Below are 13,065 nucleotides of genomic sequence, written 5' to 3'. Positions count from 1 at the left end.
CATTTCGCCGCAGATTCGTGCTTGGCTCAGAAGAGAAACTGCTTTTTTGTCGACCTCACTCGTTTTATCCTTTGCTGCATCAGCAACTTGGGCAATCTTTTTCCCAACGTTTCTAATTTTGTTCCCAACATTCCCTAAAGCTTCTCCAATGGAATCTTTCAAATTTTCCACTTTTCCCTCAGGTAAGTTTTCTTTTTTCTGAGCATCCACTATTGCGGTCGGTTCAAGATTTGGCATATCAGTATTGGTTTCAAAAGGATATTTGACCATTGTGTCGTTTTGACAGTAGAATCCATTGACATAGGTGTTATTTTTGGTGCCGTCAGAAAACAAATCAATACAATATTTTTTCCGTGGTGAAAATAGTAAACATTTTCAAATTCGTCGACTGTCAACAGAGAACCATTCCATTGTACATAAATTGGTGAAGGACTTTCGTAAATCTTGATCTGAGTATCGGGGCTAAAACATTTCGGAACCCCTTCTATTATAAAGTGTGATATATTCATTCCTATTTCCTTGATTTTATTGAAAATTTTGGCTTGAAGCTGGTCATCTGTCTTTCATTTCCAGCAAAGCATTTATTTTGAGTTGTATTGTAGTAGAAGCCTTTTTTGCAGCTTTTTTGTATGCACATTTGAGATTCAGCTCCAAAAGACTACCATCTTGTTGAGAAAAATAATGAGAGGCCGGTTTTGTTGAACGTCACTGTACCACGTACTTATCGTCAGCAGAAAGAAAGTTGCTATTGTTGTACTTGAAAATGATTCTGGATGAATTTATGAAACTTTCTGCCATATTTCTATCGATTACAAGATTTTTCCATACTTCTTCATATTGTTGGATGAAATTTTCCTTCTTTGCTTCGACACATTCAAATTTTTCATTCAACCGATAATTTTCGGGGCAGCAAATATTGATTGTAATATTTTGTGTCCAGTTATCTATCAGTGTGGCGTCTCGCTTCAGACGTGTCAAATGAATATCGTGTTTCTTCTTCTGCCATAGATCAACATGTAAGTATACGAGGATATTGAAAACACATAAATGGACACGAAAAGCAGCAAAATATAGAAGGTAGTTGAGGATGATATGTCACCCATTTTTAGTGTCTCATTTTATTGTGAAATTGCCCTGTTTTATCAATTCATCATATTATTTACTGGAAGGACGATATTAAGGGTGGGAAGTTTTTAAATTAATACCCTGTATTGTTATTATTACTCGTTCCGAGACTGAAACATACTTATGATTACATAGTTGTTTTTCTCAAAAAAAATGTGAACATTCTTTTTTCATTGTTTAGACTTCAAAAGAGCAATGAAAATAGTGATTTGAGAAATGGTTCCTCAAAGTTGGCAAATTTAGTAGCTGATCAATAAATTGATGGATGTACCCACTTGTATTTCTAACTGACGTTACGAGTTTATTGTATTCGTTTGAAAATGTCCTTTCATTCGTTCATAATAATTTTTTTAAGCGACCGAAAGGGGCGAGCTGAATCACCCCTTCTTACCAGTATTTTCATGGATCCAATAAAACGATAAATCTCAATGCTACAGTTTCGAGCGTTTGTGAATTTTCTATTCTTTGAGGATCTTTTTTATAATTTTGTATACGTACAATAGTTTTAGAGATATTTGCATAAAACGAAAATCTTTTTTTCAGAGAAATCAAAATCTGGGCTGATAGGCCCTGGTCATATGGAATTTGTTCTACCTAACGTTTCATCTGCTACTGCGGCATACATCATCAATGGCTATATCTAAAAGTCTCACCAACGACAGTCATTGCTGAGACTCCCGTACTGCTGTTGCACTTTTGTTTGAGTTGCTTAGATGCTCCATATAAGAAGACTAAGTACTAAGTCAACAAACGTAACTTTATGAGAGGGTTCATTATTAGAGATGAACAGTTGATAGGCATGCATTCTTATTCAAATTAGAAAATTCCAATCAAATCAAAGCTCCTGAACCATAAAAAAGATCAATTTCTGATCAAGAACAATGATAGTATAGAAAAAAAGAAATAACAAGAGCGAATTCAAAATCAAAATAATCACAAATTAATTACAAGAAAAATATTTCTCCGAGTTATGGAAATATTCACGTCAAATAACATTCAGTGATTATTTTCCTGTTTTCATGGAGCGGTGAATATTTTGGAAAGTGGAAATGAAAATAGGAAAGATACAGTTTTTTCCTTCGTATTTCAGTTTTCAAATACTTTTGAAAGAGACATCACTGTGCACCACGCGAGTACAGCAAAAAAGAAAACAGACAATCTTTTGATTGGAAATACCATCGGATTTCGGTTTCCTAAAAACATAAAACAAAAATAAAACAATTGTTCAATGTATAAACTATCAATGCAAAGAAAGCAAGACATGAATATGCGTAGAATTGATTATTAATCTTTTAGTATCTTTCTATACAAATGCCACCAATAAATCGAGGTGGCATACAAGAAGACCTTGTCGGAGTTCCTGTTTCCTGGCAATAACTCTGCAGGAATTTCGTTTTACTCGTTTGCCATAACCGCACATAACCACAGGTAGGCCGTATCGACCCAAAGTAGAGATTGTTCGCACTCAGTGTAGGTGAAAACCAATAAAACACAGAAAGTGTCTTCAAAAATTTTAAAACTTTTCATTCAGAGTAAATCTGTGAAATCTAAATGTTTTGATATCAAATGTAAAATATACCGTGAGTTCCGTGAGTACCGTAATAAATTGATGGATGTAACCGTTTCTAAGTGGTAGGAGATCATCATGAAAAATGAGAAATAAAACTTCCTATGTTTTTATATCACTTGTATTTGTAACTAATGTTACTGTAGTTTCGTCCCATAAGGACAATTTCAAGCAGCTGTCTCAGCGATTCGGTTTTAATCTACTCAATCGTCGCGAAAAGCCGTCCTTTCATAGGTCTCTTCAATCTTGGGAACAAGAAAAATTCACAGGGTGCCAAATCTGGTGAATACCTTGGCTGAGGCATCATTACGAACAAGCAATGACGAGTGAACAGATGCATTATCGTGATGCAAAAGCTATTAATAGTTTTTCCACAATACTGGACGTTTTCTTCGTATTGCTTCTCGCAAGCGGCGTATAACTTCAAGATTATACTCCTTATTGTCCGTACGACCATTTGGAAAAAACATCTGATGCACTACGTGGCCAGCGAAATTTTAACATTCACCTTATTTTTTGAACATCCCACTACACATTTCCTCGAGTGAAGTGAAGTTAAAAAAATACATTAGATTTTATATTTCTGAAAACTGCTAAAATTTCATTTATTAGGATAAGCCCAATATAAGCTCTTGATTTTTCTACAGATTCTAGTATCTATGCGTATCATATTCTTTTAATTAAACTGCATGATTCAAAAGACAAAAAAAACAAATTTTTATCAAACTGGATAATTTTCTTTTCGAAAATCTCTTCCTCTCCCAATGAATCAACAGGTTCTGCAAACCCGAATATTTCAAAAGGCCTTCATAACTCATTTTACGACCTTTCACCCCCATAACAAAAACATCTGAATTTTATCGTCGTTCATAGAAAAGCGGAATTCCTAACATGAGCGCTTTCGGCGACGAGAAACACGCAACATCACACCGCAAAACCGAAAAGGTGTATATTTAACAGTAGTTTCAAAAAGCAATCAAAAGTGTAATGAAGGTCGGAGGAATTTCCTTTTAATTTCGCCAACTTCCCGTTTATTGGCAGTCAGTTTTACTGATCGCCATAAAAACGGACGTAGACAGGCATTAGGAAGGGAGAGATCATTGAATTCTTTGATGACTCAATTAACTTCAGCATAGAATATTGATTTCCAGACGCAATGAAAAATAATCATGAGATAAAGTTAATGTTATGTTTCCAAATAAACTGATATTTTTCTTGTTAGCGGAAGGTTCTCTTTGAACTGGATTTTGAAAATATTGTTATTTTTTAGAGAAGGGGAAAATGAAAGAATTATAATTTCAATATGATTATTAAGAACTGCAATTAATGTATTACTGGTAATAACCAGTGAAAATTCTACTGAATAAAAATTATAGAATGGATAAACAAAACTGTTTCTAGCATTTTTTTTGCCACGAAATCGATAATATTCCACTTCTGACACCAGTAGGTATGACAAATAGGAGGAAACATGACTATTGATAAAATGTTTCTGTTTCATCGAAAATCAACTATTGCAATTTCGAGAACGACAACTTTCAGAAATCGAACGTAGCGATTGGAAACTTATAGTAAAAATAGTTTCAAAAGATATATCATTTTCAAAATTAAATTTCTCCAGTGAAAATATTAACGAAGTTTCAAACTCAAATACATTTCAGACTAATCACATATCTGGAGGTGATCAACCGTTTCAAGAGATTGACAGTTTTTTCAGAGGACACAGATTTGATAAATGTGAATACTGTTATTGAACACAAAAACAATCATAAAAATCATTGAGAATCCTCATAGAAAAATAAGCCGCAAGATAAACTTCCACAGGTGAAATTCAAACTCATCCGGACTGGGTAGCCATGGTCCAATGGAGAAATTAACTCCGGACGTTTCGAGTTCAACTACGATGTGCATCCTCAGCGCCGGTTGGCAGCACTGCATTGCGACCTCGTAGTTGGTAGACTCGTTAACGAGGCCTATTAAATTTCTTGATCGAAAATCAGTGGTACAGTAACTGAAAATGATTATTCGATGTTACTGACCACTTCACGGGAAAAAATATGCGAGATGACGCGAAAGATTGTTCGAAGGTATCTCATTTTCGCAGGACAAATCGCATATAACCGTAGGAACAATTCATGAATTAGGATGCATATTACTCGAACATCCCCCTTATTCGCCAGATCTGACACCATTCGACTAACACATCAACTGAAGAAGTTTAAAACGTCGAATGTCTTTTTCCAAAGAAGAGGTAGTAGGAGTTGTAGATGCCAGATTTGTAGAGCACGATATTTTTTTTTGAAAGTCTAAACGCGTTGCATTTTCGCCGTATTGAATATATCCAATTAAGGTGAGGATATGTTGAATGAAACAATTTTGTTTGCTTTCACGGTGAGCTAATGAATTTTCAATACGTTCTCGTACACAGATCATTACGAGTAACGGTTAAAAAGGCTTCGTGAAAGCTTTTTTAACGAAACATAAATATCTAAAAACGCGTGTTATAGTCCAGTTGACCTACTCAATTTCCTATTCACCACATGCGTGAATATATCAACGTTTCAGCAGCGATCGTTATCTTCAAAACTTTCGTGTATATTAGGAATTTTATCTCCTGTGGGTATTTGTTACAACATTCGCCGTATGTATTTTTATACCGTGGCAGACTTATAAATGAGCTCTCTACTCGCTGAAAACTCCCTGAAGGGATATCCCAGAAAGTACACTTTTCATATCTGCTGAAACTTATTACAACGCTTTCCATTTTCTCGGGAAAGAAATATTGAAACAATGATTTTCGAATAGCTTTTGTAAACCCGATAGCCTAATAAATTCCATGTTGCAGGACTTTTTGAGGAATGAAACTCGGAAGAAGAAGGGAAGAACATCGAAATATCAATAACCCTGAAAGAATTTTGGTGAGTTCAAATATGCATTTTGAAATAAATTAAACTGAGTAAACAATTTTTGAGTCAATATTTCAAACGCCAGAGGTTACATAATAATATTTTTGATTTTTTTCAAAGTGATATAAATATTAACGAATAATTTCAATAAATAATGTACTAGTGTACTGTTTCTTGAACTTCCAAACTTCCAAAATCAAAAACTCCAAGTTTTCGTCAAAATGGATATGAAAAAACTAAATGGAAAAAATTTCATCCTGAAATGTTGTTCATACCGTAGTTTACTTGGGTATAAAAAAATCCTGAGATATAATCTCTAGTTTTCTTTTTGATTTTCCCATTTTCCTCATGTATACTTTGTTGCCTTCCACTTTTTTATGGAAAAATGATTTTTGTTTAATGAACGAATTATATGAAAATAAAGTCGATATTAATGTAATATTTGCCATGCTAGTAGTATAGATTAGCATAGACACTCCAAATGAAGATATTGTATAGCGAAACACTTTCCATTAAATGGCGGAGTTATTTAACCTTCCAGTTACCCAATTTATGTGCTAGCAATCATGCACTGAGAAATCAGTATTTTGAGATGAATGACGAGAATTCCCATACGTATTATTTCAAATATTATTTAATAGTAGATTTTGGTTAGGTCGAGGATAAATAGACAATGACAGTTGATCAATCTGAATTCATCTGGAACGAGATTGCAACTTCTAGGTCCAAGTAAAACGAAACTGAGCTATATAGTATTTTTAAGAGCCGGATATGCTGTTTCAAGCGATTTTTTCCAAAGGATTTATATACCCATAAGTGGCTGACTGCCCTATACAAATGTACCATATCGCAAATGACTTCCAACCAGGGAAAAATAAATAATTCTAATTGAATGTTCGGACTGAAAAATTCACTACTTCGAAAAAAGAAGGAGTAAAAGTTTTAAAAAAGAGAAGAACTGTATATTCTATATTGAACCTACTTGCTTGAACTATTAAACCATCAATAAGCTTTCACGTACCCAGTTGATTGATATAGCAAAGACATCAAACTTCAAAGACAGGTTTTTATTGACCCTGAGTGGTAGCAACCATATTTGTTCAGCACTCGGCAGTTTGAATATCCATTACCTACAAGTTAGTGACGCAGGCAGTCAATTAACATTATTTATATCATACTTTTACTAATTTTCTTCACTCAATTCTTATCTTTTGATTTCAGACCTCAAAATATGCTTTGTACAATATTACTGTATCGGCAACAAAACTCACTATTTGGCTTCTGTATTAATTGTGGAGAGGACCTAAAACAGCCCCCTTGGGGATATCAAAAATAACTTTCAATTCTGAGCTGCTACTAACGCCGATTTGAACTTGTTTCATATAAATTATCAAATGATGTGTATGTGGCTCCTCTGAAACCGATACTCTCCAATACATTCATTGACTCATCAAGACACACAGTGTTAAAAACTTTGCGCAGATTAACGAGAATTGCCAGAGAATGCCGTGAATGAATATTCTCATCAACATATTCACTTATGTTAGCAATGACATTTGCGATAGCATCTTCAGTTGCTATAGTTGCAGTCGCTTACTTTCTTAAATCCATATTGATTATCTGAAAGAATTCTAGATTTATGGATTTTTTTCAAATATCATTGCAAGGTTATAGAGAATGAATATGGGTCTGTAATTGTTGTTTTGAAAAAAGTCCCCACTTTCGAAAAGAAGTTTGACAAGAGCGATCCTAAATGCTTCCGGAAGAATACATGATTTGAATCAATAGTTCACTCACTATATGGGTTCGGTGTTGTATCTGTGATTTTTTTTCAACATTTCTGATTTCAAGTCATAATAACAAAGCACCTAGTGCTTTATTATTTTTCTTCAGGCTCAGAATGATTTTAGGCATTTAGTTTTTACTGGTATCAGTTAGAAAGTGTGTAGTGGTTTGTGTTTAGTTTCGAAATTAGAGTTTGAGATTTTATTCGTCAATTTATTGCTCAACTGTCGAAAATAACGTGTTGAATTCTTTCTTTACAATGTTTCGTATTTGGTTGTACTATACGATATCAGAATTTCAATAATTGCCTGCTCATTTGGTTTTGTTTCGGCAATTATTGAAGTTCTTCTGTCTTAGTACAACCAAATACGAAACATTGTAAAGGAAGAATTTAACACGTACTTTTCAACAGTTAAGCAAGAAATTGGCGAATGAAAACTCAACAAAAAATTTAAACTCTAATTTCGATACTAAACACAAACCACTACATATTTTCTAGCTGATACCAGTAAAAAAAAATGACTAAAATCATTCTGAGCCTAAAAAATAATGAAGCACCAGGTGCTTCATTTGGTCGGTCGGTAGCCGGCGGTTTGACGTGGGTGCTTTGTCCACTCAGTCAATCGGCCGATGTGTGAGTGGATGGTTCAAGCCTCAGGCTTGAACCGTGTTAGGAATCACACGTTAAAAGGTAAGACCTCGTTAGTCCTTAGCTTGCACAAGTTTAGACTTCTGAGGGTTGTCGTTCGTAGGGGTGCGATAGCAGGTTAATGGAAAAAACATAACACAACAACACACAACATATCAACAAATTGCCATAAGTATGCTGAATTTCCCGAGTTTCGTGTGATTTCATTTTGATAATGTCATTTTTTCTGCATATTGTTTCAAATCATTCACATTGTTACAACATTTTCTATTTTATTTTCATCTGTGTATTTGATTATTATTGAACTACCTACATCTTGAGTTATTTTTTTTTCTGTCATTACATTTGAACCATGGTCGTGCACTAATTTATTCACTTCCTTAATTCAGTAATGAAGATATATGTAGCAATATCAACATTACCTTTCGTGTGAATGTCCATTCACGTTTCGTTTTCCAATGATGATTTCAATATATTTTCATTCAGGAATTTTTTATTCGATATAATGGGTCTTCCAACAGGGACTTACGAACTTTGGCAATGGGGAATGTTCCTCTTGACGAAAATCAAGTAGTTTTCACAAAAGAGATGTAAAACAACGCATTTTAAACTTATCATCTCAACCTTTTTCGTTGACAAATTATTTAATTACTCAGAAAAGAGGAATGAAATAATGAAGTCAACATTTAAAGGGATTCGTTTCTATTTCACCATTTGGCAACATCGGTTATAGCTAATAAAGGACAATGAATCTGTTACCTGTATGGGAAAAACAAAGATGACATATTTCAGAGGCATGCTGTTCTGTTCACTATGTTCCAAGTTCCGAGATATTCTGTGACATATGACATTTTGTGCACCTAACCTATCTTCCTCTATATAAATAAATAACAAAACAACTGTTGTTTATGTGGCTTGTGGAGGTGGTAAAATGGGTGTACTGTTCGGGAAACGTACCGCGTGCTTCACTCATTTTACGATCGTCTTACAGTGAGAAATATTCGCAATGTGATGGATAAATTTCGGTCTACTTGTTCAGATCGACCAACACCCATACGTCGACAAAACGCAAAATCTGCTGAGAACATTGCCGCTGTCTGTGATAGTGTACAGGAAAATTTGAAGAAGTCTCGATCTTTTGCAGACCACAACTTGGCGAATTTTGCGTCGTGACTTGGGCCTGCACCCGTACGAAATTCAACTGATCCAGGAACTGAACGTGAACGACCATAGACAACGACGTGTTTTCGCTGGGCTCTGGAGCAAATGACAACTGAAAAATCATCTTCAGCGATGAGGCCCATTTCTGGATGAACGGGTACGTGAACAAACAAAATTGTCGAATTTGGAACGATACCAATCTACATGAGATCCAACAAAAAGTCACTGTTTGGTGTGGATTTTGAGCTGGCGGCGACATCGATTCATATTTCTTTGAGAACGACGTTGGAGAGGCCATTACTGTCAACGGCGAGCATTATTGGTCGATGATTACCAACTTCTTCTAGCGTGAATTGGATGATCCGCACACCAATGACATGTGGTTTCAACAGGATGGCGCTACGTGTCACACAGCTCATGCCATATTGGATATTTTGCACGAATGATTTGAGGGCATGGTCATCTCAAGTGGAGGTGATGTGAACTGGCCACCGAAATCGTCCGGTTTGGCCCCGTTAGACTTTTCTTTGGGAGTTTTCTCACGTCGCAAGTGCATGCGAATAATCCACAAACCACAGCGGTCCTCACGTACCATTGGTCAAATTCAGCCTCATTTGTGCGCCAGCGCATGGAAAATGCGTTTCATATGCGATCCACCCAGAGAAGCCGTGGCGGACATTTGAACGATGTTATTTTTTGGGATTAAAGTTTTTGGCTTTCTACTACTCTATCTTGATACAAAAAATGTGGGAATCTTCCAAAGAAAGGAAGTTATCAATTTGAAAATAAGTAACTCTATACATGGATGTGTAGATCATGCAAAGAAGCAACTTTCAGATACGAACTGGAAAAAAGTCCTCCTGAAACAGCTACATTCATATAAAGTTACTTATTTTCAAATTGATTACTTACGTTCTTTGGAAGATTCCCACACTTTTTGTATCAAGATGGAGTGGTAGAAAGCCAAAAACTTTCTATGCCAAAAATTAATGACCCTTAAAAATACAACCCCTCCAATTCAAATAAGATTCCTTTTAGCTGGGATTCAATCAAATAGGTGAATGAAGTCATTACGATGTCATCGATGACATAAGTAGATCAAACTTATTTCGTGACATTAAAAAATCGTAATTCATGAACGAATTGTGTGTACTTTCTATAATGTTATCCAATTTGGTACTGAAGAGCCTTAAGGCAAGTGTCTTACGGAGAAACATCGGTGTCTACCAGTGAGGATGACAGTGTTCCATGTAAGTGCAATTTGTTACCATTCATTTAAAGTAGAACTCCTGTGAATGATATCTGATTTTATTCCATAACGAATGTTTGGAATACAAACTGAATAGAGAAAAGTATCTTCTGTATAATTCAGTGTTCATATAAAAGTATTTGTTTCGAAAGAATTTTTTTTCTTTCGTGTAATTCAATGTTTATATGAAAGTAGCTGTTTCAGGAGGGCTTTCTTCCAGTTTGTGTCTGAAAGTTGCTTCTTTGCATGATCTACACATCCATGTATAGAGTTACTCATCTTCAAATTGATTACTTCCTCTCTTTGGAAGATTCCCACATTTTTTGTATCAAGATGGAGTAGTAGAAAACCAAAAATTTTCTTTCCCAAAAATTAATCACCCCTAAAAATATAACCCCTTCAATTCAACGATGTTATATTCCACACATATTGGCATCAAAAGATCTTTCAAACGAATGAAAAATGTCGATGATATCTCAGATACACTTTGTTTTATTCAAATTTGAAAGTAGGAAGCGCCTAATGAAAGACCCTATACATTCAAAACAATTTTCATTTCAGAGACAGGGTTATTATCAAAAAATGATCAGCTAAATGCTGAAATACAAAAAACAACAAATCGACTCACCATCATGAGTTCCTCGTGCGCCGCCCCTGGCGGCACCCACCCGTGCGGCGGCGGCCTGCGCGCGTTCGGCCTGGGTAGCATCGGGGAACCACCGATCGAACGGTCTCTGCTAGCTTCTCGCATCGCCTTCCGGATCCGCGCCTCTTTCGGGTTGTACACGTAATCTGGAACAACGCAAGAGATCGATGTTAAGGAAAGCCGAGACTCGAAGATTTCTGTCATTCACTTCACCCAAGTCGAGTTGTCGAAGAGTTCTTAGAGTTTAGGACCGTAGCCGTCGCAGGGATTGTAGAAAGTTCGATAACAAGAGAAGTTAGTTTCGGAAATTTTCCGATGGCCAACTTTCTAGTAATCGACCTTATCGGACGAGGATTTCGTTAGGATCACTTGTACAGGTGGCTCTCCAGAAATAGCGTCGGTAGATATTTACAAGAGACGGGAATGATGTTGAATACAATGAAATTCTAATATTTGTTTGAAAGTGGTTAACAATGTTCCATGGTGAATTTTACTAGTTTGGACTTTCATTGTCTGATACTTTTTTTTTGTTGTCAAGTCAAGTCAAGTTTATTCAAGTATTGCATGTACAAAAAAAATAATACAATTTTTTTAACAAAATGGGGTTAGATTTGCTCTCTGTGTAAAACATACCAAAGCATAATTGCCTGTGTGTGTTTTATCCAGGGCTTCTCTAAAAAAAGACTATTAGTATTGGACATAAAATTATCTTAAAAATTTTGGCGGGCAAAGATTTACATGATAAAAAAAAATTAAGGAAGGTAATTAACTCTAATGTAAAGCATAACTTCAAAACACCTGTATATTCAATAGTCTAGTTCACATGTACTTTTTTTGTAACATTTTTCAGCCCTGTCCAAAAATTACGACCAAGGTGTCATGCGATTCGTATTTTTGCCTAAAAAGTTTAAGGAAAGGTCCGAAAACGCGCCGATAAAAATTACAAAACTTATAAACAATAAAGTGAAAAAAAAATTGGGCTTTAGTTTTTCTTAATATCTCGGAAAATTTTCAAAATTTTGGAAATTTGAAAAAAGATTTGGAGAGATCAATGAATTTGCGTAAAAAAAGTCAGGACTCCCGAAACTGTATCTCGATTATTTATATTTTTTACACAGCCCTGAAAATAGAGCCAAAAGCGGGTTGTCTGGCTTCCGCGCGCCTTTCGTCACTCTGACATAAAAACAAATATTTAAACATATTAAATGTAAATATTAAGGAATGAAAAAATTCATGTAATGTTGGGATACATCAATAAACAATAATCCGCAGTCAAAACATTTTTATCCCAATTTTAACGTTAAATATAAATTCGTTAATTAATAACTTTTTCTGAATTGAAAGTTAATATAAAAATCCCTATAATCATTAAGCTAAAACCCTGGCATTTTTTCCTTTGGTGAAGTTATCCTTAATAGGCAAAAAAATAGATTACCGTTGCCAAAATAAAAAAATTGTTATTTTCAATTTTTTTATTGACAATTGAAAATTATAATTTTATAAAAAATACATTACAATTTTTTTTTCCTAATTTTTTATTGTTTCAATGTCTCATGGCTAAAAACTAATTAATATTTTTTATTTTTACAGCTATTGTTAATAAATTTATTAGGGACAAATACATTGTTTATAAACAATTCGAATTTTTTTTTTGCGTTATGTCAATGGAAAAAATCATGATTTTTAGAAAAAAAATGGTTTCTTAAAAAAATTCTTTTGTGCTAAAAAATGCGTTTGTTGATTAACAATCGTTTTTTGCAACTGAATATTAAAATTAAGGAACCGTTTTTTTTAATCATAAATTCTATTGTTCTTTAAGGTTTTGAAAAAACTTCTTTTTTATTCTTTTTTTAATCGTTTATTTAAAAAAAAATTATAAACAAATTTTTTTTTTCAATACTTTGTTCTATAATGAAAGTAACTATGTGTTTTTTTATTTATTCTATTTTTTTATAAAACTTTTAATATTGTGATACC

At 34.4% G+C, this 13,065-nt stretch overlaps 1 protein-coding gene across 4 annotated transcripts in view; it reads right to left on the bottom strand.

Annotated features, from left to right (window-relative positions):
- Positions 1–13,065, bottom strand: part of LOC111517984 (uncharacterized) — a 159,224-nt gene that overhangs the window by 62,583 nt on the left and 83,576 nt on the right. For all 4 annotated transcript variants that reach the window (XM_074184210.1, XM_074184211.1, XM_074184213.1 and 1 more), the window contains one exon: positions 11,071–11,234. In XM_074184210.1, the coding sequence (XP_074040311.1) occupies positions 11,071–11,234 (164 nt within the window). The remainder of the gene's footprint in view (positions 1–11,070; positions 11,235–13,065) is intronic.

Source organism: Leptinotarsa decemlineata, unplaced genomic scaffold (assembly GCF_025532065.1).
Source record: "Leptinotarsa decemlineata unplaced genomic scaffold, Ldec_3_MD MMD2_tig00026354_RagTag_RagTag, whole genome shotgun sequence".
NCBI classification, from domain to species: Eukaryota; Metazoa; Arthropoda; class Insecta; order Coleoptera; family Chrysomelidae; genus Leptinotarsa; species Leptinotarsa decemlineata.
This window is presented reverse-complemented; position numbering and strand designations above follow the sequence as displayed.